The sequence below is a fragment of the Mustela putorius genome, unplaced genomic scaffold, assembly GCF_011764305.1.
Source record: "Mustela putorius furo isolate JIRA1106 unplaced genomic scaffold, ASM1176430v1.1 tig00003858_pilon_pilon_pilon, whole genome shotgun sequence".
NCBI lineage: Eukaryota > Metazoa > Chordata > Mammalia > Carnivora > Mustelidae > Mustela > Mustela putorius.
In genome coordinates, this window is record NW_025422010.1 from 2809804 (window position 1) to 2834492 (window position 24689).

The following is a 24689-nucleotide window of genomic DNA, read 5'->3' on the forward strand; positions in this document are numbered from 1 at the left end:
GGAATCTGGGTGGAGGGTTGGGGATCCCAGACAACCGCGCGAGCAAGGGCCGTCTGGAGGCTGTGCCCCCGGTACGCACCAGCCACGGAACCCGCGGACGCGGACGAGCACGCGTCGGAGGGCAGATGGGGGGACACCAGCCGCGGCCGGACCCGGAAGTAGAGGTTGCCGAGTTCCTCGCCCCCACCCCCGCCACGCCCCGAGCGAAAGCTGAAGCGGGAGTCCAGGCGGGAGCCGCGGTGGGGCTGCGGGTGAGAGGCGAGTGGCGGGCGCCAGGCGACCCCGGGAAGTGGGAAGCGCCGGCCTTTTAGGGGCACGTTGTCCGAATGCTGGCCGGGCGCCGGGTGGGGGGTTTGGTAGCCCTGGGGCATGAGAAAAGATCTGGTCTTGCATATTCTCGCCGCCTCTTTCCCGGCAGGGTGGACCCCCACCCCAGGGTTTGCAGTGGGGGTTCAGGAGGTGATGGGCCAGCGCTTAGTCCGGTGCCTGGAAGGAATAGGCACTAGAGTTAGTAACTCTCCTTCATGGAACCGCCCTGTAGTTCTTTGAGGTGCGGTCTGTTGTTAGACTCTGTTGTGACAGGTAGGGAAACTGAGGTTCGGGGAGGTGGTGCAGCTGTCGCGGCCACTGGACGCCTCCTGGGCCCTGCCTCAGTCTTGAGGGCACCCTGGTGTGTTTCTCTGACTTGTTCTTGACGGAGAGGAAGGAGGGTCCTTTGTGAACAAATTAGCTGGAATCCAGGGGTAGTAATTTCTCCGCAGGTGAAAAGAAAAGGAAGAGCGGGGGGCTTCTCTTGCCTTTCTATTACTCAGCCTTTGGGAACAGGACGTGGGGAAGTCAGCCCAACGTGGGCTTGATGGCCTTTAGCCCTGGGGTCCCTAGAGCTTTGGCAAAGGTCACTTGACACCAGTCGGAATTGTTCTGAACCTCGGTTACTCTTAGTTCAAAAACAAAAATTACAAATCCAGCCTTGTAGAGTGGTTGGCAGGATCAAACAAAGTAGCAGTTTATAGAGATTGCTTGCCTGCAGAGGAGGAGCTTTTGTTCCCTCTTTTCCTGACTCCATGGGGTTTGGGTTAAGTTCCTAAGGTAGGAGATCCTAGGGCTCTAAATGCTCTTTGAACCACTGCTAGGCCTCCACTACCACTTTAAGTTCCGTCGTTCCTAAGACTGACAGGAAAGGACCTTATCGACTATGTCTCCCAAAGGCCACATACTGCTGGTGGTACTGCTGGTGAGAGTTGACTAGGTAGTTAGTAACAGGCCAAACTGCTACTCTCTTTCACTTTGGGCCCTCCTAACTACAGTTCCAGTTTGGGGTGCTAACTCCATAGCACTTGCCGATCTTCCCTTTTGAAGTAAGAAGACAAACTTCAGACCCAGCTTTAGCAGGCCATAAGATCAAATGTGATTAACCATGCAGGTTACAGAAAGAAGCTGGTTCTGCCATTGACTACAGGATTTCAGGTCCTACAAAGCTATAAAATTTCTTTTTTAAAAGAATATACATTGAAGCATTTGTTAAGAAGCAAAAACTTAAGTGAATAATAACGTTGGTAGAGCAAAAGGGTTTTAAGATGGTATGTGGTATGATCAGAGTTTGCAAACCATTGCTTTCAGCTTTTATTCTCCTCATTGACTTCCCTTTTGAAATTGGAGTGTGCCTTCATGGAAAAATGGAGAGGCCCAAGATAATCACAGAAAATTAGCCACAGTAAAGACTGCAGAATTCTTTTAAGAGGTAGAACCTGATGCAGTTTAAAAAATATATATACCTGGTAAGCAAGCAGGAGTTTCAAAAGCAACTCAGCTAACTTCCCAGGTAACTTTTGGAATATCTCTTTCTGAGTCTTAGTTTTTCCTTGAGATGGCTGTATCAGACCATCACCAGCGTTCCCTTCCCGGGATTCCGTGATTCTGAATCCTTAAAGGAAGTCCTATCTTTTTCCTAGTAAATCAGTGATACTGAGATCATTACAAAGTACTCATGCAGAACTGAAATATAAACTGTTGGACCAAGCCAGAGCTGCGAAAGACCTACACGTATTGGGGTGGAAATGGCAACTAGTCTGATGTGTGGACAGGTGATGTGAACTCAGGAGGGATGCTGGTGTGCTTTTGTCCAGTTGTATCCCTAGCCCGGGATAAATGAGGTACTCCCTTTGAAGATGAGTTAGGGGAAAACATTTTTCTCTAAAGAGATCTTTAGAAAAGACTGTTAATTTTTACTGAAAAGGTGTTTAGGATCCTTAGGTATAAAGAAGAGTACTAGAAATATAAAACTTCTAGAAACTTTGACACCATTGGAAAAAAGGACATTGAGAAATGTTGGCAGTACTCAGATGTAAAGTCCATTTTTAAAATTTAGATATCTAAAAGTATTATTTTCAGGTAAAATTATTATTATTTGAGAGAGAGAGAACGCACACACTTGGAAGCAGGGGGAGGAACAGAGGAAGGGGGAGAGAATCTCAAGTGGACTCCCTGCTGAGCACAGAGCCCAATGTAGGCCTCCCTCTCACTGTCCTGAGATCACGACCTGAGCCAAAGTCAGACACTTAACTAACCAGGCGCCCCTTGTCTGTACTTTTAAATCTTAGTTCTCTTTGACCAGTCATTGACCACTAAATGTAACAGGTACATAAGGGAGTTTGGTTACCAGAAGCTGCCCCCAGCCCCAGCTTCCAGATCCTAACCCCAGGCCTGTCCCCGGGTAGTTCATTGCCATTTCTTGAGCGTGTGTATGTGTACACATGCACCCACAGAGGGCAGTGCTTTGTACAGTCATACACCAGACTTTCTTCATGTAATTTCTCTGAAACCTGATGCATGTTAGTATTTGCCGAGCAGATGCACTCCTTTCTAATTGCTGCTTGGTGTTCCATGGTACACCATACTTGGATTTAATGATTCCCTGTTGACATCTGCTACATTGTTTCTAATCTTTGATTATGAATGGTAATACTGCAGGGAATTTCCCAGCGGTTTGTCTCATCACAGGTGCCCCTGTATCCTCCCTCTTGAGAACCCAGTGTCCACGTCCACTGCTTGCTTCGCAGCCTCCTCTCCCTCTGTGGCCTCATCCCCCACCCCGTTCAGGCCCCACACCACTGCCCCTTGCCCTCTGACCTCTATTTTCTTTGACTACTGCTCCCTACTCTAGCACTTACAGTTTTTAGGGCCTCCCATGGCCTCCCGTCCTCCTTACCCATCTTAAAGAATCATTCCCCTCAACCCCGGCCCCTCTCTCTCCCTCATACTGACCGGGCAGATCCCATCCTTGCTAAATTTAGCTCTCCTGCAGCTGTCAGCCTGCCCCAAGCACCGCCTCCTGTCCTAACTGGTGACATTTGCCCTAAGAGAAGAGTGGCCCTCCTTCTGGCCAGGGACAGCCACGGCTTCCCACCCCTCACCCACCCGGAGACATCACTCCAGCAGGTCCCTCCTTGCCTCCTGCATCTTCTCTTTTCCCTCCTTACTCGAGCTTTTCTATCAAAAACCTGGTCGATACTGATTTTTCTATTGAAAAAACTGGTTGGGAACTCGATGAGTTCTAGTCTCAGACAAACATGCCAGCATGTTTGCCAGCATTTCTTCCATCTTAAAATGAAAAAGCCCACTGTGCCCTCTCCCCTCCTTCCAGGCCTTCTTGAGCTCCCCCACTCGGGCTTTTACCTCTGGCACTCACTGCAAGAAACAGCACCCAGCAGGGTCACCTGGCACCCACAAGTTTCCAGACTCCAAGGTCAGGTCTCTGCTGTTCCTTCACCCGGCCTGCAGGTATCTGTAGCCTTCTACATGGTGGGGGCTCCCCCTCTGAAGGGCCTTTTCTCTGGGCTTCCAGGATCCCACCTTTCCTGAGTCAGCTCATCTCCCCGGCTCACAGCCTGGGCTCCTTTGCCTGCTCCACACCTGCCACGTGCCACTGCCTCCTCCATAGTCCAGCTGGCTGGCCAGCAGGCAGCTTGCATTGAAGACACCTGCACCTTCGTCCCGAGAGCTGCTGCTTCTTCCTAGTTCCCATCTCAACAAATGGGGAATCCCATCCTGTAGCTGCTGAAGCCAAAGGCCCTGGAGTCTCTTCTCCATTCGCCTCACTTCCCATTCCCAGTCTTGCTGGCTCTGCCTTTGGAATCTGCCCAGACCCCAAGTTTCACTCAGCACCCCCACCCCGCTGCTTCCCAGGGACCCAGATGCTCCCTTCTTGGAGCAGCCAGAGAGGTCCTTTGAATGCTTGAAGTCAGGTTATCCTGCCCCTGCACTACCTCCCAGTTCCCTCAGAGCAAACCCAAAGTCTGAAGGCACACTCCCTGCTGTCCCCCCAACCCTCCCTGGACCTCCCCCCCAGATGCTACAGGACTCACCCCTGCCAATCCCTCCCTTCCCTGGCTCTGCTTCGCCCCATGTGGCCATGGCGACACGTATTGGGCACGTAGTAATAAATTGCTCAGTAAATAATTGTGGGACGATTGAATTCATTCCCAGCGGTGGGATTGCTGGGGATATGCACCTGGAGTTTTGAGAGACCTCTTCAGTTGCTCTAGGTAGAGGTCGTTCCAGCTGAACTTCCACCACCTACTAACGAGTTTGTCACCAGCCCCTCACCTACGTGTGTGCTTACCCTGTGATCATTGCTGGTGAGACAAGCACAAGCTCTTTTTATTTCTGATATTCTGTGCTAGGTGTTATTGGCTATCCTATCACAAAGGGCTGGTTTCCTCATTACATAAACAACTGCTAAAAATAAGAAAACAGCAGTCCAGCTGGGGAGAAAAAGCTTTAATAAAATTTTTTTATTCACATAAAAAATGTGAATAGACCATTTACAGAAAAGGAAGGCAAATGCTTTTAAACACAAAGAAGTGTATTTCTGCACTTCTGAAATCCTTAGGTGTCTTCTTTTCATACCAAAGTTTATGTTTTCTTCTAGTATTTTCCTAGTTTGGGCTTTTGGCTTAAACTTCTGCTAGATCTGGAATCTGTTTTGGTGGAAATTATAAAGTAGGAGTGTAGCTTTACCCCCCACCCCGCCCCGCCCCACCGCCGAAGTTTGCCCAGTTGTCCCAGTAGAAGTTGTGTGGTTGTTGTTGTTTGGTAATACAGTGGCATATTTGTCAACGTCCAGGCCATATGTATAATGATCAAAAAGACAGACAGGGCTCGTGTTTCTTTTATTTAGCCAGCAGGAACTCATTGTCCAAAAGCAGTCTTGGAACCAGCTGTCACCATCACCAGCAGTGATGTAGACCTCAGGCTGCTCCTGCGCTGCTGGGAATATGAAACAGTAACTAACCACGGGGTTGGGGGGGCGGTCTGTTGTAAAGGGCTGGGGGCCAGCAGGAGGCATGGAGAGCTTTTTAAACAACAGCACTTGAACTGGGCCTTTGAACAGTTGAGCTGCATTCTCTGGGCTTGGCAGTATGTTCCAAGCAAGGGAACGCAGGCCTGAGAATATGTTTTTCTTTAGACAGTTGTGTCCAGTTTCATGGCCAAAACATGGTCTGCAATGTGAGAGGTTGCTTGGGGCAGGCAGGAAGGTAGATCAGAGTCCATTGGAAAAGGGTTGCCAAGTTCTGCTGGGATCCGGATTCCCTGGCCAGTGGGTCTCAGGTCTAGTTTTGGATCAGAAGGATCTGGAGAACATGGCCTGGCATCGGCATTTTATAAAACATCCCAGGGCCAGGTGCCTGAGTGGCCCATTCAGTTGAGCATCTGATGACTCTTCATTTTGGCTCTGGTCCTGAGCTCAGGGTCCTGAGATTATGAGCCCTAAGTTGGGATCTCTCAGCAGGGAGTCTGCTTCTCTTTCTTCCTCTGCCCCTCCCCTGCTTGTGTGTGCATGCTCTATCTGTCTCTCTCTCTCAAATAAAACTAAATCTTAAAAACAAAAAAAGTCCCAGGGCATCCCGATTCTCAGCTGAGGTGGAGGTGAGCCTCTGCCCTGGGGAGCAACCGGAACTCTGCCCTGGGAGGAGGGCCAGCCATCTGCCTACCCCAGCCTATCAGTCCAGATCCAAAGGCCCCAAAGTCTTCCCGGCATGGATTTGATGACAAGGCTGACCTGAGGTCATGGAGCCACATCTGCTTCTCCCAAAGGAACCCAGTCCCCCAGGTGTCCATCTCTAAGCCAGTTCCGTTGCTCTGGTTTGTCCAATGTCTTCAAGTTTCCCTAACTTCTTTTTCTCACCTCAGGTTTGGTGTTTGCTTGTTTGTTTTTTAAGTAAAGTCTACATCCAGTCTGGTGGGGCTTGAACTCACAACCCTCAGATCAAGAGTTGCATGCTTTACAGACTGAGCCAGCCAGGCACCCCTATTTTGGGGGTTTGGTTTTGTTTGTTTTACTTTGTTTTGTTTTGTTTTAAAGATTTTATTTATTTATTTGAGAGAGATAGAAAGAGCACAAGCAGGGGGTGGGGCAAAGGGAGAGGGAGAAGCAGACTCCCCACTGAGCAGGGAGCCGGACATGGGGCTTGACCCTGTGACCTCCAGATCATGACCTGAGCCAAAGGCAGCTGCTCAACTGACTGAGCCACCCAGGTGCCCCCTTTTTTTGTTTTGTTTTGTTTTGTTTCGAAGTAGGCTCCATGCCCACCATAGAGCCCAACACAGGACTTGAACTCAGGACCCTGAGATCAAGACCTCAGCTAAGATCAAGAGCTGGACACTTAACTGACTGGGCCACCCAGACACCCTAAAGAAATTGTGTTTGCTTGTTTTCTTTTTGTTTTTTTTTTTTTTTTTCTTAAAGATTTGTTTCTTTATTCTATAGAGAGAGAGCACGTGCACATGTGAGGCAGGGCGGAAAGAGGAAGAAACCCAAGCTGACTCCTCAAGCGTGGAGACCAACGAGGGGCTTGATCTCACGGCCCTCAGATCAGACCCAAGCTGAAACCAAAAGTCTGACGCTAAAGAACTGCTTTACACCCAGGTGCCCCCTTTTTTCCTTTTTTTAAAGTGAGTTTCCTTCTTAGTGGTAGAGGTTCCATTAGAAGCATTTCTGTTTTCAGGGTCTTGTCTTCTCATCAGGAGTCAGCATTGACAGTAGTGTTGAGTCACAGAAGAGCGGTTTCTGAACCTCATTGCCATCACTCTGAAACCGGCGTGTGAAGGGCCGAAGCCCCCAGCTGCCTTAAGACAAGATGAGGACCGTGCTCATGGTTGCAGAAAAGCCATCCTTGGCCCAGTCCATTGCTAAAATCCTCTCTCGAGGTAGGGAGGACAGCCCTTGGGGTGGGGGTGGGGCACGGTCCTTTCCTTCTTTTCCCCAAGTGTACCCAGCTCCCTGGAGTTGATGTGCTGCAGGACAGCAGGCGTCAATGCAGCATCTCAGTATTATCACTGTAGGATGCGTTTATGGCCACAGCCAGTGTGGGCCAGGACTGGGACTCCCAAAACCTACGTGCCCAGGTCACAGCCTGGTCACAGCTTGGCACCAGGTAAGCCACTGTAAGAGGGGTGCGCTTGTCCAGTTGTTGGTCATAAGCAGCAAGCAGCCCTGGTGACTTACACAGAGAGAGAATTCACTGGAAGGAAGAAAACAGAGCCAGGCGCCCACCCTGGTCTAAGTCTGACACCCATCTTAGACCCTAGTCTAATTCTGTGGCCATGCCACACACACTGCCCTTACCCCAGGACCCTTGTCCCTTCCCTCAAGTGCTGCAGCTGCAACCTCTGTGCCTCATGTCACTCAAGAGGAGCCACCAGACTGACCCTCGTCTAGGCCCTCCTGGGACACCAGGGCACTAGCCCTGCTCTGGCCAATGGGGCAGTGGGTGGGGTGCTGCTTCCCTTCCTATCTCTGGATTCTGTCCAGGTAGGAAGGGTGCCCGGGTGCTGGGTACCTAGAAGTGGTACCCACATACCATGACCACGGTAGGACAGTGCGTTGGCATCTCTCTGAAGGGAAGGGGAGAGCTGAGAAGTGCCAGGTCCCCAGATGCCGAGGGGCTTTCAATAGGGAGCATGAAAAGACACCGTGGGACTTGATAATGAGGAGGCCCCCCAGAGGCCCTCAAGTAAAGTTGGAAAGAAGTGAGGCAGAAATGCAGGGAAGGTCCCAAGAGTGTCAATCTCGAGAGCATTCAGAGAGGGTGCTCCTTGCCTTCAGCCTGCCCAGAGCTCGGCAGGGGAGCACACTGTGTTGGTTGGTGAGCTGCAAACTGCATTTCCCTTGAGAAGCCATGACATCACCCAGCACTCAGTTATGTGCAGTGGCTGGGGACCATAATCACTAACTGCCCTGGGGAAGGGCATGGGGCCGCCTCAGTGGCTGTGGCTTGTCGGAGTGGCCGTCACCGTGCTCCTCCCCTGCAGGAAACATGTCCTCACACAAAGGCCTGAACGGAACGTGCTCGGTGCATGAGTACAGCGGGACCTTCGCTGGCCAGCCCGTCCGCTTCAAGATGACGTCTGTCTGCGGTCACGTGATGACTTTGGACTTCCTAGGTGAGCCCCCAAGGCCGTGCTCATCTCCTGTCCTGCGGAGGGAGGCCCTGCAGAGTGCCTAGTTGGAGCCAGGGGAGGGCTCCAGGCAGAGGGGTTTGTGCAGAACCCATGAGTCCTGAGGCCAGGGAGAGATGACCCAGGGTCCCTGGGTGAGGTGCCCAGAACCCACATTTTGGAGCTCAGCACCCCCTGGATCCCCATCCCAGAGAGAGTCCTTAGTCACTGCATGCCCTGTGCTCCTTCCTGTGCTTCCTGGAGACAGTGAGTGCCCACCTCGGGGGCGCCTGGCGCACACAGGCTTTTGAAACATGGTTCCTGCTAAGTGTGACTGTTGTCCAGTGGCCAATCGGTGGCCGTCACTGTCATCCTTCTATCTTTGCTATCTGTCACCTTGGAAGAGCCCGCTTCAGTGACCCAACAGGCAGGTGCAGGGTCCTATGCTTGACAAGAGTCCAGCCAGGCTCTGACCCTTGCTCCAGAGGCTCATGGGCTGGGACCAGGGCCCCTAGGAGTTTCTGTTCCACACGGGTAAAGTGAGTCTTCTGAAGGTGCCATCTACTTCCTGGGATTGTTTGAGGACTCAGTGTTACAGTGAAGATAGAGAGCCTAACACACAGCAAAGTCTCAACATTTCTTGCTGCTCAGTAACAACAATGACATTGATTCAGTTGTGTGGCCAAGCATTTGGATTCCTGAGTTTTATCACCAACCAGGAGGCGGGGAGCTGGGATTTGAACTTGATTCTGTCTGACCCGGTTCTCCCAGGCTGTACGAAATGGGGATGCTCAGCATGCAGGCATGAGCCCTGCATGGAGAAGTGGTTGGAGGTACCAGTCATGAGGCTCCAAAGATTGGTCCCTGACAGGGATCCCCTGAGCACCTGTCCTGTGTGCCGTCACGTGCTGGGTGGGGGGAGACTTGCAGAAATCCAGGCTGGGAGAGAAGGCCGAAGTATGAGTGGTGTGGTTCAGTGCTCTGGCAAAGTGAGCCAGCCCAGGAATGGTGCTGCCAGCCACAGGGCATGTCCTGAAGTGAGGCTGGGGCAGCAGTGGCCCTGCCCAGGGGTGGCTCCTGTGAGTGGCGACGGTGTGGTTTCCCCTCTGTGGCCTGGGGGAACGAAGGCCCAGGTCTGCCCCTAGTTGTTTTCCAAACCTCGCTCTCCTGGGGTTATGACCATTGCAGAGGTCAAGCTCTGTGAGCCAGGAAGTGTGATTCAGATGTCACCGTGGCTATGTTTGTAGGAAAGTACAACAAATGGGACAAGGTGGACCCTGCAGAGCTGTTCAGCCAAGCCCCGACAGAGAAGAAGGAAGCTAACCCCAAGCTGAACATGGTGAAGTTCCTGCAGGTGTGTGCGGCGCACTGGGGCAGTGGGGCCTGGGAAGTCTCAGTCCTGGCCTCCTGGCAGTGCAGGCAAGCACCTGAGTCCTTCCCCCTTTCAGGAACCAGGAGGCCTTTGCTGGATACCGGCCTCCCAGCGATTTCTATCAGCGCCCCCTGCTGGCTCACGAGGCACCTTTCAGGCCTGTTCCTGGCCTTAGAACCACCCACAGGCCCACCTGGGCAGGCCTCTCACTGGGCCCTGGAAAGCAGAAATTCTGTTTTTTAAATTGTTTGGTGGTGCTGGTGATTTTCCTAGTTTTAAAACAAATGCATACATATTGTGGAAAATATTAGAAAGTAGAGGAAAGAAAAATTCATCTAGAATCACACTGCCTAAGACAATCCCCATTAACCTTTAGGCTTATTTCATTTCACCCCTCTCCCCGAGCACTTTTTGGGGTTAAGATCATATTGCATTTATAACCTTTTTGTGTCCAAAACACTAAGTTCTGAGCGAAGTTCTCTGAGTGGCAAAGGCAGCCTAACCATGGCTAGTACATCTGCTCAGCCCAGGCCTTGTTCTGGGCACCTGTCCTGCTCCACAGGGCTCACGTGCCAGGAAGGAGCACATGGACAGTGTGGGCCAGGCCATGGAGGTGCCAGTGGCTGTGTGCTCTGTGGCAGGTGGAGGGCAAAGGCTGCGACTACATCGTGCTGTGGCTGGACTGCGACAAGGAGGGGGAGAACATCTGCTTTGAGGTGAGAGGGGGACCCACTGTGGTCCTCACTTCTGGTCTTCCCGCTGACTGTATTTGCAGTCACCCCATTCTGGGGGCTGTGGCCAGGAATCCATGATGTTGCCTTCAAAATGCCTTTTTCCCCCCTCCTTTATTTTGGAAATTGCATAGACACTTCCAAATTTACAGACTCTACCAAGGGCAAAGGTGTGTTACTTCCCCTGCTGGGACCACTGTGTGAACAGACAGAAAGGGCAGAATTTTCTAGGTGGATGGATGGGAGGGGGGTCGCTTTCAGAATCGCAGCCTACTGGGACTGGGCACCTCTCAGGGACCTTCGGCCGAGGCTGGTTGCCACTTGGCTACGTTCCTCACTCCTTTTCTCACCTCTTGCCTTCACCGTCCACTCCCCACCCAAGATGCCCTCCAGCCTTCTGTCTCCAACCTCCCTGTATGCCTTGGCTGCATGTGTGGCACCCTCACACGGGTCCTAACTTGACTGCAGGTGTCCTCTGATGCCACTCACCCTCCTGCCTCTGCACCCCAGCTCTCACCTGGGGCCTGGCACACCTTGGGGCTCAGGAAACGCTTCCTGTGTGACAGAGGGAGCTCAGGGCACCCCGTGTTCCAGCACAGCATCCTCAATAAACATGATCATGCTTTGTCCCTTCCCAGACACTCCACTCCCAGCGCCTCCCCTACAGGGCTGCTCCTCCCCTGGGGGGGCCTTTGCTTCTGGAGATGGAAACTCATGGGGCTTTCTCCACCTCAGAAACGAAGGCACCTCTTTCTCGTAATGAAGCAGCGTGGCCAGGCTCCCTCACTGCACAGCTTTCTTGGTGAATCAGGCTCCAGGTCTCATGCTATACTTCAGCCCTGAGGCCTCCCCAACAACCTCCCACCTTGGGAGTCCCCTGTGCCCTCCCCAATCCTGCCCTCTGCCTTTTCCTCCTCATTCTATTTTCCTTCCCTGGCTTTTCTTCAGTCTCTTAAAAGTTCCATCTACCCCTCCTAGCCCTCTGCCCTCTAAAAGGAAGGGAAATGGGTCAAGCGGGGAGGATTTTGTGACTGAGCTCCCTTGCATCCAGGACATTAGCATTTCCTGGTTTGGCTGGGATGAAAGAAGGTGAGAGAGAGGATGGTAGTAAGGGGCGGGTGTTTGAACAGGTTTGTCAGTGGAAGAAGAAGAAGCCATGTAGCAGGAATTCTGGGGAGAGACTGAAACTTCTGGATGGGGAAGGGGATGGTGGAGGGGCTGGCAGGAGGGAGAGGAAGTCCCACGCGGTGAGGTTCGGCTGGGAGAAGAATCGTGCCTCGCAGGTGGGATGCAGAGCAGAAGGCAGAGACCTCCGAGGTAGGTGACCACTGGGCCGCCTCCCCCAGGTCCTAGATGCCGTGCTCCCCGTCATGAATCCAGCCCACGGTGGCGAAAAGACGGTGTTCCGGGCCAGGTTCAGCTCCATCACGGACACGGACATCTGCGCCGCCATGGCCCGCCTAGGGGAGCCCGACCACAATGAGGCGCTGTCGGTGGACGCCAGGCAAGAGCTGGACCTGCGTATCGGCTGTGCATTCACCAGGTGCCGGCTGCCCACCCCATGGCCAGAGCCCCTGCCTCACCGTTCCCCCTGGTCACCCTGCACTTGGTTAGCACTAGGCCAGTGCCAATATTCTACAAACCCTGAAGGAAGCCATCTGTCTGGCTGATTTAGACCACACAGGGCACCATGTGACAAGCAGGGTGTAGGTCTTGAGGAGAGGGTGGAGGGAATGGAATAGACTAGAAGGGTTTTCCAGCCCCAGGATCGGTGCAGCGTCTGCTCTTCTCTCTTGCCTTCCACGCCATGTGTGCCACACACACGTGATTCCTCTCAGCCCACACACAAGCCTCCTCAGGTTCGCTGCTGAGTATGTCCTCACCTTGTCCCCTGTCTTCTGAGCAGGGCGCCGCGACCAGCTGGCCCCAGGCTGGACTCACATGGCTGGTTAATAATGGTGTCTTGAGCGAATCCATGACCAGAATATCTTTCTCTGTCCCATGCCTCCCTGTAGGTTTCAAACTAAGTACTTCCAGGGAAAATATGGCAATCTGGACAGCTCCCTCATCTCTTTTGGGCCATGTCAGACCCCTACCCTGGGCTTCTGTGTGGAGAGACATGATAAAATCCAGTCGTTCAAACCGGAGACCTACTGGGTGCTGCAGGCCAAGGTTTGCTTTCCCTTCCTTCTGCATGCTGGGTCTTTCCGGGTTCAGGCTGTGGACTCTGAGGGTTTTCCATCATCATCCTAGCCCTGCAAGCCCTGAAGGCCAAGGGCACAGAGGAGAGAGGCCAGAGTGTTCTTCAGGGTACCCAGAGAAGGGACCCTAGCCTTCATTGGCTTGGATGCATTGAACTTACAGAAGCAGAAATGAAGTCAGCTTTGGCAGCGTGGAGGGGAGAGGTCATACCTCGGGGCCATCAGCTGTGATGGTCGGATCCAAGATCTGAACTGAGGGCCATAGGCCCCTGACTTCAAATGTTTTGAAGTCTTAGAATCCTCTTTCCAAATAAAATCTTCCATGTAAGCTGCCTGTAACATTTAAAACATAATACAGAGCTGGTCTGGTTGACATAGGGCAGGGGGGCACCCCAAAGGGCCACACCTAGTGTTGTCCAGGCATTAGATGGTGGGCGGGGATGGCCTTAATGTGTAGGTTCCCATGTTCCTTAAAGACACAGCAGCCTCAGCTTTGGGCTCGCATCATTAGACCACCAGCCTAATCTCAAGGGAGAGGCCTGAATCAGAACAGCCCTCCCTCGGTACCGGGCTGGGTCTCAGCCTGCCTGTCTATGCACCTAGGCACACCTGTACAGGTATGGCCGTGAGACTCAGAGATGGGACCGCTGCCCCCCCAGACAAGGAGCAGCTTCATCTGCCTCAATTCCCTTCCCTGGCAGTGTGCTCAGCTGGATATTTCTTTCCCGTCTTCTTTTTTTATCCTTTTTCCTACAGGTTAATGTGGATAAAGACAGATCTCTTCTTTTGGACTGGGACCGAGTGCGAGTATTCGACCGGGAGATCGCTCAGATGTTCTTAAACATGACAAAGTTGGAGAAGGAAGCCCAGGTGGGCCTTCCCTGCCCACATCTGTCATGTTTGCTCTGGGTGGGAGGAGGTCTTTAGACGCCTCTGGCTGGAAAAGCAGCTTGTGACCTAGGGTGCCATCTTGGTCTCCTTTTCAGAAACAGACATGTTTTGGAAAGAAAAATGGTTCCTGATGCTCGCAGTCACTGTGGTGTGCCCCTGCTCTGTACTGGGCACTGCCCCACGTCCACCGACTGCCAGGCCCTTTCCACAGGAGCCCAGGGGCATTCTCTCCTTTTGGCAGGACTCCCATTTCACACAAATGTCCCTTTTCTGTGATGCTGAATGCTAACAACTCCACCGGGACCTATGTGACCTGCCCAGGGTCACACAGCTAGCGCGGGGTAGCCCAACCTCGGTCAGCTTTCATGGGCTCTGTGGTGCTGTGGTTCTTTCTCAGGGTTTTATTGAATTTGAGGGTCACGTGCTTGGCTGTTAGGAAGAGGATGATGCCACCTGGCAAGGGGCTGGCTGCCTGGGGTGGAGACAGGTCCACCATCATCACGGCATCCCGCAGCCTTACCAGCTACTGGAGTTGTGAAGGTGCGGCCTGGCCTCCTTCAGCAGCCTTCTCTTGTCCTTTTCAAGCTTTCCTTGGGTGCGCTCTACTCAGCCTATCGCGGTTGACTCAGGTTTTCAGAGCTTTCTCCAAAGCTGCTTCATTCTTTATCCACAATCACGTTCCTCGGGAGACCCTTGCCACCTTCTCCAGATCTCACCCATAGTGGTCCCAGCCTCCCCTGATGCATATACCCATTTTGGCCTAAATTTGCCTCCACTTTTGTTGGTCTAGAATTCAGAAGGCACAGTCCTGACCTGTGGCTGGGTCTCCATGGGATTGGGAGGGGCAGGGCACTGGACTTGAGTTGTTTGGATTGTTTTTGCCTCAGGCAAGACAGAGCCCTCTCTTCTGACAGCAGCTCAGCCCAGACTTTGAAGCTGACCAGTATTTTCTTTAAACTGCTTGGTGTTTACAAGTATTTCAAAATAGTTACCAAAATTGGAAAATTACAAGATTTCACATAAAAGTCCTGATTTGCAGCTTTTGTTGACAAACTGGAAGATGAGGCAATGCCAGTAGGCCCTTGTGGGATGTTCGGGGGCAGCGAGGGGTGAGCGGCTGCCCCTGGGGTGGGCCGGAGCTCCGTGGCCTGGCCCAGGCCTCACCTGCCATCCCCATGGCCGGGCCGCCTGGCTGCCACTAGCTCCTGGAGGATTTTGATTTTGCAACCCCTTCTCTTGGCTCTTTGCCATTCTTCTAAGTTTTCTCTTTCCCTAGAAATTCTCTAGAAAAGAGTTTTTTTTTCTTTTTCCCTTTCTGGGCCTAAATAAATATTCAAGTCTTGAGACCACTGTAAAGAGTGAAATTGAGAGGCAGAAAGACCAAGTGAATGAAACCAGACCTTCGGCCACACAGCCGGATTCTCTATTACGGCATCCTTCCCCCGCCACCAGAATCCCTGACTGTGCTGTCTTCTAGGTGGAGGCCACAAGCAGGAAAGAGAAGGCCAAGCAGCGGCCCCTCGCCCTAAACACTGTGGAGATGCTGCGAGTAGCAAGCTCTTCTCTGGGTATGTAGGGGTGTTCCTCAAAGCGCACAAAAGACTTCTTGGGACGGTTCCGTGGCTCACCGTTCAGCCCTGGTGCAGCGCCTGGGGATGGGGGCCAGTGCTGATGCTCTCGCCACTACTAGTGGCACTCTCCCTCCACGCTCACCTGTGCTGCATGCCCCCCCAGTCCCCCACTGTCCTTACCCCTGCAGAGGCCCCTCACTCTGCTCACCTGTGCCGAGTAGCCCCCTCCATGCTCACCTGTGCCAAGTGCCCCCCCGAACCCCTCTCTGTGTGCTCACCTATACTGAGGCCCCTCGCTCTGTGCTGTCCTGTGCCAAGTAGCCCCCTCCATGCTCACCTATGCCAACTGCCCTCCAGTCCCCGCTCTGTATGCTCACCCATGCTGAGGCCCCTTGCTCTGTGCTCACCCATGCCAAGTGCCTCCCCCACCCCCCGCTCTGCTCCCCCATGCTGAGGCCCCTCACTCTGTGCTCACCTGTGCTGAGGCCCCTCGCTCCGTGTTCACCTGTGCTGAATGCCCCCCCCCGCTCCATGCTCACTTGGTGTCAAGGAGCAGCCCACCTGCAGTATCCTGTGAGGCTTAGTGGGAATCTGAGCTTCGTGCAGAATTCATTTTTCTTAAATTGCAGAGTGAAAATAACTAATAACAAACTAACATGCAAGAGGATCCCTTCTCAGAGGATTGTTGGTTAATATTCAACAGCTTCTTTGAATTTATGTGGGGAAAATGCGACCATTTTGTATGACTAAACATCTCCTCAGCTGCTGCCTGGGTTGAACGCATGGAAGCCCATGGTTAGGGATCCCCTGCAGGGCAAGCCCTCATGTGTCAGTAGCTCAGTGGAGTCCTCTCAGAGGCGTTAGACGATGGAGTTCCAGCTCTGGACCCAAACTCTGGTACCATCTCAGCTTGGCTACTTTGTTTCTTGTCCCAGAGCCTCGATTTCCTCACAGGAACCCAGGGCGGCCGTCATGGCCATCGCAGAGTCTTGCTTGTTCTGAGGATGACATGACTGAGATGGTGCACCCTCACAAGAGTGGAGGCAGTGAGTGCCACCACCCAACAGGGGGCATCCTGGCATTAGCAACCCAGAACAGCTTCTCTGGTATAGGGGGAGAGGCCACGAGTGGGAGGCTAGCGCTCTGGACCCACCTCCTGCATTGACAAATGCGACCAGTGTTGACGTAATCTCTCTGGGCCTCGTTTCCATGGCAGTGAGAAGGGGTTGGGACTGGAGAGTCAGCCTTCTCTGACAGCTTTTGGCCTCAAGGCATTGGTAGCCGCTGCAGCCTGGGGAACCTGGACAGTGTCCTTGGAGAGTGGCACCTTCAGGGATCCTCAGGGCAGTGATGACACCAAGTGACCAACAGCTGAGGGCCAGCATCTGCTGGTCAGGGAGAAGCAGGAGGATAAGCCATCCCTCGGTGGTCCCGGAGTGCCATGAGGACAGAAATACCCAGGTGGCTCAGAATGGGGGGCGATTGCTAATTCTGCTGTCATAGTGGGACATCAGCCAACCCTGAAGCAGACCCCAAGTGCTCCACGGAGTGTGCGAGATCAACACTCTGGAGCCCATATTGAATCAGCAAAACCATGTCATGAGGGTGGGACTGTGGAGCGTTCCTATCCTAGGTTCACTTCACAAGTTCAGGACTTGGCCTTGGAGAATGCTGCCCAGGCACAGATGCCTGGCCAGTAGCTCCATGTGCTTGCGGTGCCCACTCGGAGCTATCCTGATTTACCAGGAGGCCCTGGCCACCTTTGGTGGGGAGCCCGAGTGCCCAGACCCATAGGCAGGGACCTGGCCATCCCCGGCACTTTGGTCCAGCTAAGCCTGCCCTCTCTTGCAGGCATGGGGCCTCAGCATGCCATGCAGACCGCCGAGCGGCTCTACACACAAGGCTACATCAGCTACCCGCGGACCGAGACCACCCACTATCCCGAGAACTTCGACCTGAAGGGCCCTCTGCGACAGCAGGCCAACCACCCGTACTGGGCTGACACAGTGAGCAGAGCCACTGGGCACGCTTGTTGCCAGGGTCTGGGGACCCAGCCCAGGCACTTTGGCCAAACCTGGGACTGGTGCTGGCTCCCTCCCTGTGGGAATATGGCTATGTCCAGACTCACACACCACCTTGTCTTCTCTACCTCAGGTAAAGCGCTTGTTAGCAGAAGGTATCAACCGGCCACGGAAGGGCCACGACGCTGGTGACCATCCCCCCATTACCCCCATGAGGTCTGCCACTGAGGCCGAATTAGGTATTGGACACTCCCCCAACACACACGCACACATACCCACTCCAGGCTTCTGGGTGGGAAGTACTGTCACATGGCACCTTTGGACAGTGTCAGGTCCCGTTGGCAATGTGGGGGCTCCCTCCCTTCCCCACCTGCTCCTGGCTATGGCAGAGGAGGTCCCCTGAGAGTTGTGTTCTGTGGCTGTGAGACAGGACAGAACTGCAGTGGCCGCTGGCAAGAGGCAGGAGCAGGAGGAGCATACAGATGGGCCAGGACAGAACAGGCCAGGACCAAGACAGGGAGTGCTAGGGCCCCACCTACCAAGGCGGTGCTGGTGGCCTGTGTCCTGGGAGGAGGCAGGGAAGGGGAGAACTGTACCTGTAGAGACTGGCCACTGTACACAGCCCGAGTTTGAAGTGATGGTTGCAAGTCCCTTGCTGCGGACCGGCCAGGCCCTGAAGAGCAGTCCCACGTCAGTGCGGGGATAGAATGTGGGAGCCCGAGCTGTGAAGAAACCACCTCAGCCAGGGAGAGTCACTTTCTCTTCCTGTGTTTCCTCCTCCTCTCTTGAGCGTCAGTGCAGGCCAGCCCTGCCATCCTGTGCCAACAGCCAAGGCTCTGCAGCCTAAGGGAGAGCTGTGGGGGGGGGGGTCCTAGAACCAGTCCCTGGCCAGTGACAAGCTTCTGTGCGTGTTGCAGGGGGCGAGGCATGGCGGCTGTATGAGTACATCACCAGACACTTCATCGCCACGGTGAGCTACGACTGCAAGTACCTCCAGAGCACCATCGCCTTCAGAATTGGGTCCGAGCACTTCACCTGCACAGGCAAAACCGTCATCTCTCCAGGTACAGCTGGGCATCCCACTGTGGCTCATCCCACACCTCCAAAGACTAACAGAATGTTCTCCATCGTTCCGGGAGAGGGAGGCCCAGTGTCTCAGGCCTGAACTGCCTGGGCAGGACCCTGAGTGGTCGCATCTTGTGTCCCCAGGCTTCACGGAGATCATGCCCTGGCAGAGCGTGCCTCTGGAGGAGAGCCTGCCCACCTGCCAGAGGGGCGACACCTTTCCTGTGAGCGAGATAAAGATGCTGGAGAAACAGACGAGCCCGCCCGACTACCTGACTGAGGCTGAGCTCATCACACTCATGGAGAAGCATGGCATTGGTGGGTGCACCTGTCTGCCCGGGCCCTGGGCACGAGGGTCCCCATCCTGGGACCATGGGCCAGGAGATGGTGCTTCCAGAGCTGCTCTGTGACCCCTCCGTGCCCAGCACCTGGTAATTGGGGCCCAGGGTGTGGCCAGCTCCTCAGGCAGTGTTCACTCTGATGGGAGCTGCCTGGTCCCTGATGTGCCCTGATGTGCCCCACAGCTGACCAGGCTCTGGAGGGCCTCGAGCATCCCAGTTGTTGTACCTGGCTTCTGCTCTGTCACCAACAATTATGACGGGTGATGTCCCACCTGAGGCTGGGGCTCTGGGGACAATGGAGGCCTCAGCTGGAGAGCTGCACCTGCTTCTTCCCAGGGGCCTGGTGCCTGCTATGGGTCCTGCCCTGGGTCCTCAGGTACAGAGGCTGTGGGGTGTGGGTGCTGCTCCCCCAGCATCCTCTGTGTTTCTCCATTGACAAATCCATGGCTCCTTAGACCCCATGACCAAAAGTGAGTTTGTGTCCACAGAGAGGGCTCTTGTGACCTTCTGAAGGGCTCTTGTGACCTTCTGGCCAAAAGCAGCCCTGTTGACTTGGGGCCCCCAGAGCTGTTTGAAGAGGCTCTCCCCTCTAGCAGTGGCAACAATGCAAGGGATTCAGACTCCAGTCCCAGCATTATCCTTTAAGTGTGATCCCGTTAGCCTCTGAGCACCATCTAAGGAGATTCCTCAGCACGGTGGAGCCGTAAGGGCAGCATCTGACAGTGCCAGGTGACTTTGAAGTCTCCAGGGGAAGTCCCACCCTGGAAACTGATCACGAGGCACCTGGGAGCCAGAAAGTGGGTGATCCTGAGCAGGTTTCAGAGGGCACAATCTGGCAGCAAGCCTGGGAGTTCCTCTGTGTTCAGGGGTCTTGAGCCCTGGTTCCAGAAGGCTCAGGTATCTTAGAATCAAGGCAGGAGAGCCCGAGGCGGTCACCTTTTCCAGATGTGAGGGGCAGGTGGAATGAGCTCCCGTGACATTGGCAGAGTTCCTTAACCTCTGTGAGCCTCTGTTGTCTGTAGACCGGGATTAAGCCCCCAGCACTGGCACTGGGAGAACCATCTTTGGATTCACGAGACCATTCTTGAAACACACACTTGGTGTCCCACACAGTGCTGGCCGGAAATAGGGGAAGGGGCTGAGAACCGGGGGCCCCGTGGGAGGTGGGTGCAGATGTGGAGCCTACAGCGTGATGGGGGCAAGCTGAGGAACCCCAGAGCCTTGCTGTGTATTGCAGGGACAGACGCCAGCATCCCTGTGCACATCAACAACATCTGTCAACGCAACTATGTCACTGTGGAGAGTGGGCGCCGGCTCAAGCCCACCAACCTGGGCATCGTCCTGGTGCATGGCTACTACAAGATTGGTGAGTCTGGCCGGCTGTGGCTTCCTGGCTGCCGCCTGGGCTGTGGCACTGCATTTTTTGGCCCGTGGTCTCTGATGGGCAATGGCCCTGTGGGAGGGCCCTACCTCCCACTGCAAGGGTACTATACCAGCACCCCCCAGAGGATGTTTCCCAGCAGGGTGCTCCATGTTGTTGATGGATGGATGGACAAGTGCAAAGGTTCCAAAAGAGGAGGTGCAAGGGGTGCTTCCCCACAGATCAGCTAGGCCCTGGATCCTCCTTGCAGAGCTGTCGGCTCTGTCCCCGAGAGATTCCAAGGCGATCAGGGGAGATGGTGGGGCATAGGCCTGGTCCCAGGACTCCCAAAAACTGTGACACTGTCCCAGGGACAGGATGCCCCCGGCCACTCCACACGGGATTTTCTGGGTAGGAAATGAGGAAGGGCCTGGGATCATGGGACTCCAGGCTGAACTGTTGGGGGCTGGCCACAACCCCTCGATGTGAGTGCTCCCAGTGGCACCTGACCCCTCCCCACCGCCACACCTTGCAGATGCAGAGCTGGTGCTCCCCACCATCCGCAGTGCAGTCGAGAAGCAGCTAAACCTGATCGCCCAGGGCAAGGCTGACTACCGCCAGGTCCTGGGCCACACACTGGATGTCTTCAAGAGGAAGTTTCACTACTTCGTGGACTCTATCGCTGGTGAGGCCCCCCTCTTCCCTACCCCTGGGTCAGGGCCACCATGGCTGTATGCGACTGGTATCCAGATCTGGAGTCCAGACTCTGGGGCTCCGTTGGGAGGACAAGGCAGTGGCTCCTCACTGCCAGGCCGTCATCATCATCAGGGTTAAAGCACGGGCATCTCACCACCGCACACAAGCCACCGGCTCAAGTGACCAGTGAGGCGGCAGCTCTGCCCTTCTGTGACCCCACACCCTCGGGGATTGAGAGGCACGCACTCAGGTCCTGGTCCACTTATGGGGACCTCCCCTCCGCCTGTCCATCTGAGGTGAAGGTGGGCTGCCAGGCCCAGAGGATGTGACTCTTCTCTGCACTGCTTGCCCCCAGGCATGGATGAGCTGATGGAGGTGTCTTTTTCGCCCCTGGCGGCCACGGGCAAGCCCCTGTCCCGCTGTGGGAAGTGCCACCGGTTTATGAAGTACATCCAGGTAAGCAGGGTGAAGGGCTATAGCCTCCCCTCTAACCTCCGGCCCTGGCGGGCATAGACTCAGTCAAGTCTTGCCACCTGTGGAAGCCTCTGCTTTATCTTCAGTCCTGCAGGAATAACGGTCTTGGTCCTGGTTGTCACACAAGCATGAGAGGCCTACCCGGCCTTGCCCACAGACACCCATAGTGTCCCCTGACTCCAGGGACATGTACACTGTGAGGCCACTTAAACACATTGTCTGGTTTTTCCTAACAAAACATTATTTGCTGTGCTGGGTACTTGTGTACACACAGGGGATTTAGAACTGCCTTTCTTCATGCGTGCAGCAAGTGTGCTGAGACTCGTGGCCAGGGCTCCTTGTCTGAGAGGTTGTTGCCTGGCAACACATTCCACGTTTTGTGTTATGTGTGACCTATTACCTGTTACATATGACACATATTATGTGTCTGCATTCTGTTACATACAGAGGTATACTATCGTGTTACACGTTACATGTTGGTGCTATGTACTACACAGTACCTACATATTCTCTACACAACATATGTATGATATATATATGACATATATATGACACAGCGTATGCATGATACATATCATATATATGACATATCATGTATTATGTATTGCATGTTATATTTTCTGTATCACATATTACATTGTGCATGACTTGTTACATGTTGCATATTCTGTGTTGTGTGTCCTATGTTATAGATTACATGTTACATGCATTGTGGATTACATGTTACCAGCTACTTCAGTACCATGAGAATGAGGGTAGGCAGGAAAGTTGGGTGGCCTCAGTGACCCTGAACCCCCTCACTGGTGTTACCTCAGGCCAAGCCGAGCCGCCTGCACTGCTCACACTGTGACGAGACCTACACGCTCCCCCAGAACGGCACCATCAAGCTCTACAAGGAGCTCCGGTGCCCGCTGGATGACTTCGAGCTGGTCCTGTGGTCATCGGGCTCTCGGGGCAAGAGCTATCCACTGTGCCCCTATTGCTCAAACCACCCGCCCTTCCGAGACATGAAGAAAGGTGAGTGCCATGTCTCTGGGCCTAGGCCGCTCCCTCCGGAGACAGGCTGGCCTGTCCCCCTGGGTGTCCATAGTGCCTCTTTGGGCCCCGCCCCGGCCCCACACCATGCTGGTCTCTGAGGGGCTCTGCCCCAGCCCCAGCCCCGACACCAGGTGGGAGTGGGAGTCCTGGGGTGGATTTGGGCCCTGCTGAGGTGGCCCAGCTGTCTGCCTTTCTCCATGCCGATCAGAGTCGACTGGGCAACTATAGTCAGCTCATTCAGGATCTGGGCAGCAGGCGTGCTGTCCCCCCTCCCAAGTGAGAGGATGCAGCCGGCTGGCGGACCCCTCCTGGCAAGGGGGTATGCTCTCAGTCAGTGTCTACCACTGTTCTGTTTCCTCACGGTGATTACTGGAGAAAGGAAAGCATGTGTCCGGGTGGGGCCGAGAGTCTAGAGGGGGCCCAGGGCCTAGCATGCTCGCCCTTGGCTATGCTGTCCTTTACACCACACCCAGCCCCTTGTGTCATCACCCCATGCCATGGACAGGAATGAGGCACAGAGAGGCATCTACCCGCCTTCACCTGGAGGCCTGGGGAGTCCTCAGGAGTCTCAATTCACCCCTCCTGACTTGGGCCTCACCTGTGTGACAGGGACAGTCTGATTTAAGCTGCTGGCATCCCTGAGGCCCTGCCCTGCCCTCCAGCAGCTTCCAGGGAGGCCAATGGCCCTGTGTAATCTGATGGCATAAGAGCCACTTGGCTGGAGCTTGGAATGAGCTGTGGAAGCAAAACAAAGGGGGGCGATGAACCTGGCTGGAGGCCACCAGGAAGACCTAGAAATGATGGGGGGTTGGCTCTCGAAGGTTGAGGAGGTTTTAGAGAAGCAGGGGCAGTGGCAGCAGGGGTACCGAGACCCAGCATAAACAAGGCCAAGAGGAACGCTTCTTGCTGGGATGCGTGTTCCAGACCTTGAGACCCTGGGAGGAAGCCCCTGGGAGGGAAGGGGGAGGAGCTGGGGGTGTGCATCATGGGCTGCCCTCCCCCCACCAGGCATGGGCTGCAACGAGTGCACACACCCCACATGTCAGCACTCGCTGAGCATGCTGGGCATCGGCCAGTGCGTGGGCTGTGAGGGTGGCGTGCTGGTGCTGGACCCTACCTCGGGCCCCAAGTGGAAGGTGGCATGCAACAAGTGCAACGTGGTGGCACACTGCTTCGAGAACGCCTACCGCGTGCGTGTGTCCGCCGATACCTGCAGTACCTGCGAGGCTGCCCTGCTCGCCGTGGACTTCAACAAGGCCAAGTCCCCGCTCCCAGGCGACGAGACACAGCACACGGGCTGTGTCTTCTGCGACCCCATCTTCCAGGAGCTCGTGGAACTGAAGCATGCAGCCTCCTGCCACCCCATGCACCGCGGCGGCCCAGGGAGGAGGCAGGGCAGAGGGCGGGCTCGGGGCCGGCGGCCGCCTGGCAAGCCCAATGCCAGGCGGCCCAAGGACAAGATGTCAGCCCTGGCCGCCTACTTTGTGTGATGGCCTTGCCATTCCTCACCAGGCCCCACATGGGTGTCCTGTGGGCTGCAGAAATCATTAAAATGCATTTTGTTCTTCTCCAGAGCAAGCGGCTCAGGACCTTTCACTAGCGCCCAAGGATTATGGGGTCCTCCCTGCCCATCTTCTTGCCCTTCCCAGCATCCTTGCCCCAGCTCTCCCTCCATTCTGCACACACCTCCTGAGTACCCTTGCTCTGCCCACAGCCCGGTGCTGCCCATAGGGAGGCCATCGAGTGTGGAAAGGGGGATCGAGCCCAGTTCAAGGCTCACATCTTACTTCAGAACGTGTGGGAATGCATGGTAGCTTTGTGCACAAGTAGGAGGTGTCCCCTCCTTGCAGGAGGCATTCCCTGCAAGGCAAGGAAGAAAGAAGGGCCTCAACTGCCTGTCTTCCCAGGCGGATGTCATAGGAGGGCCACCTGTGGAAGGAGGCAAGGCTGAAAGAAGTCCTCACCCGACCTTGGCCATCTCCACAGCCTACTGTTTGGCGTCAGAGGGTGGCTCTGAGCAGGCTTGTGTGTGGTGCATGCAACCCTTGTGGCCTCCCAGGGCCGGTCCTAATTCCTGCTCTCCCATGAGCCCTTATTGTCCCAGACAGAGGCAGGCCAGCCACTTCTTAGGAGGAGCTGGGTGTTGGTGCTGTGCTGAACCAGAGGGACCCTGCAGAAGCTATCTACGATTTGTCGGATAGAAGCCATCTGTCCGATTTAGGAAAGAACCCATCAGCCAAACCACCCTGTGAGCTGTGCTCCACCTGCCATCCTTCCCACGCCCCTTTACTGCTCCAGCCCCAAGGTGGTAGATAGAACAGCTTTCCAAGCAGTACAGTACTACACCTCTGTGAGGGACAGGTCAGGGACATTTTGCATGTGGACTCCCTATCTGGGCAGCAAGCTCACAGTCCACACTGGAACGTACAAGGCTCTGGGAAGAGCTTCCATCAATAAACTTGTGACGGCCCAGCATTCCAAGCCAGTGC

At 54.6% G+C, this 24689-nt stretch overlaps 1 protein-coding gene across 6 annotated transcripts; it reads left to right on the forward strand.

Moving 5' to 3' along the window:
• The first annotated feature begins 130 nt into the window (after positions 1-130).
• Positions 131-23774, forward strand: TOP3B (DNA topoisomerase III beta). Of its 6 annotated transcripts, XM_004742519.3 has the most exons (20): positions 170-251; positions 3644-3780; positions 6770-6928; positions 7008-7209; positions 8314-8445; positions 9687-9793; positions 10453-10527; positions 11889-12085; positions 12558-12714; positions 13500-13613; positions 15112-15202; positions 17057-17211; positions 17360-17465; positions 18144-18290; positions 18436-18609; positions 19870-19998; positions 20528-20677; positions 21044-21144; positions 21978-22179; positions 23209-23774. In XM_004742519.3, the coding sequence occupies exons 4-20, from the start codon at positions 7140-7142 to the stop codon at positions 23688-23690; spliced, it is 2589 nt and encodes an 862-aa protein (XP_004742576.1). In that variant the 5' UTR covers positions 170-251; positions 3644-3780; positions 6770-6928; positions 7008-7139; the 3' UTR covers positions 23691-23774. The 6 variants fall into 6 exon arrangements, with proteins under 6 accessions (XP_004742575.1, XP_012906749.1, XP_004742576.1 ...); XM_004742518.3 differs by lacking the exon at positions 3644-3780 and having other exon boundaries at positions 131-251; XM_013051295.2 differs by lacking the exon at positions 3644-3780 and having other exon boundaries at positions 131-251; positions 7027-7209.
• Positions 23775-24689: the final 915 nt, after the last annotated feature.

What these genes read in the sequence shown, in the direction of transcription:
- TOP3B (XM_045065258.1), top strand. Translation starts at nt 7,292, where the DNA reads ATGTGCTGCAGGACAGCAGGCGTCAATGCAGCATCTCAGTATTATCAC. An exon ending in TGCCACTGAGGCCGAATTAG is followed by an intron (nt 17,466 to 18,143) that starts GTATTGGACACT and finishes TGCGTGTTGCAG; the next exon opens with GGGGCGAGGCATGGCGGCTG. An exon ending in GGTTTATGAAGTACATCCAG is followed by an intron (nt 21,145 to 21,977) that starts GTAAGCAGGGTG and finishes GTGTTACCTCAG; the next exon opens with GCCAAGCCGAGCCGCCTGCA.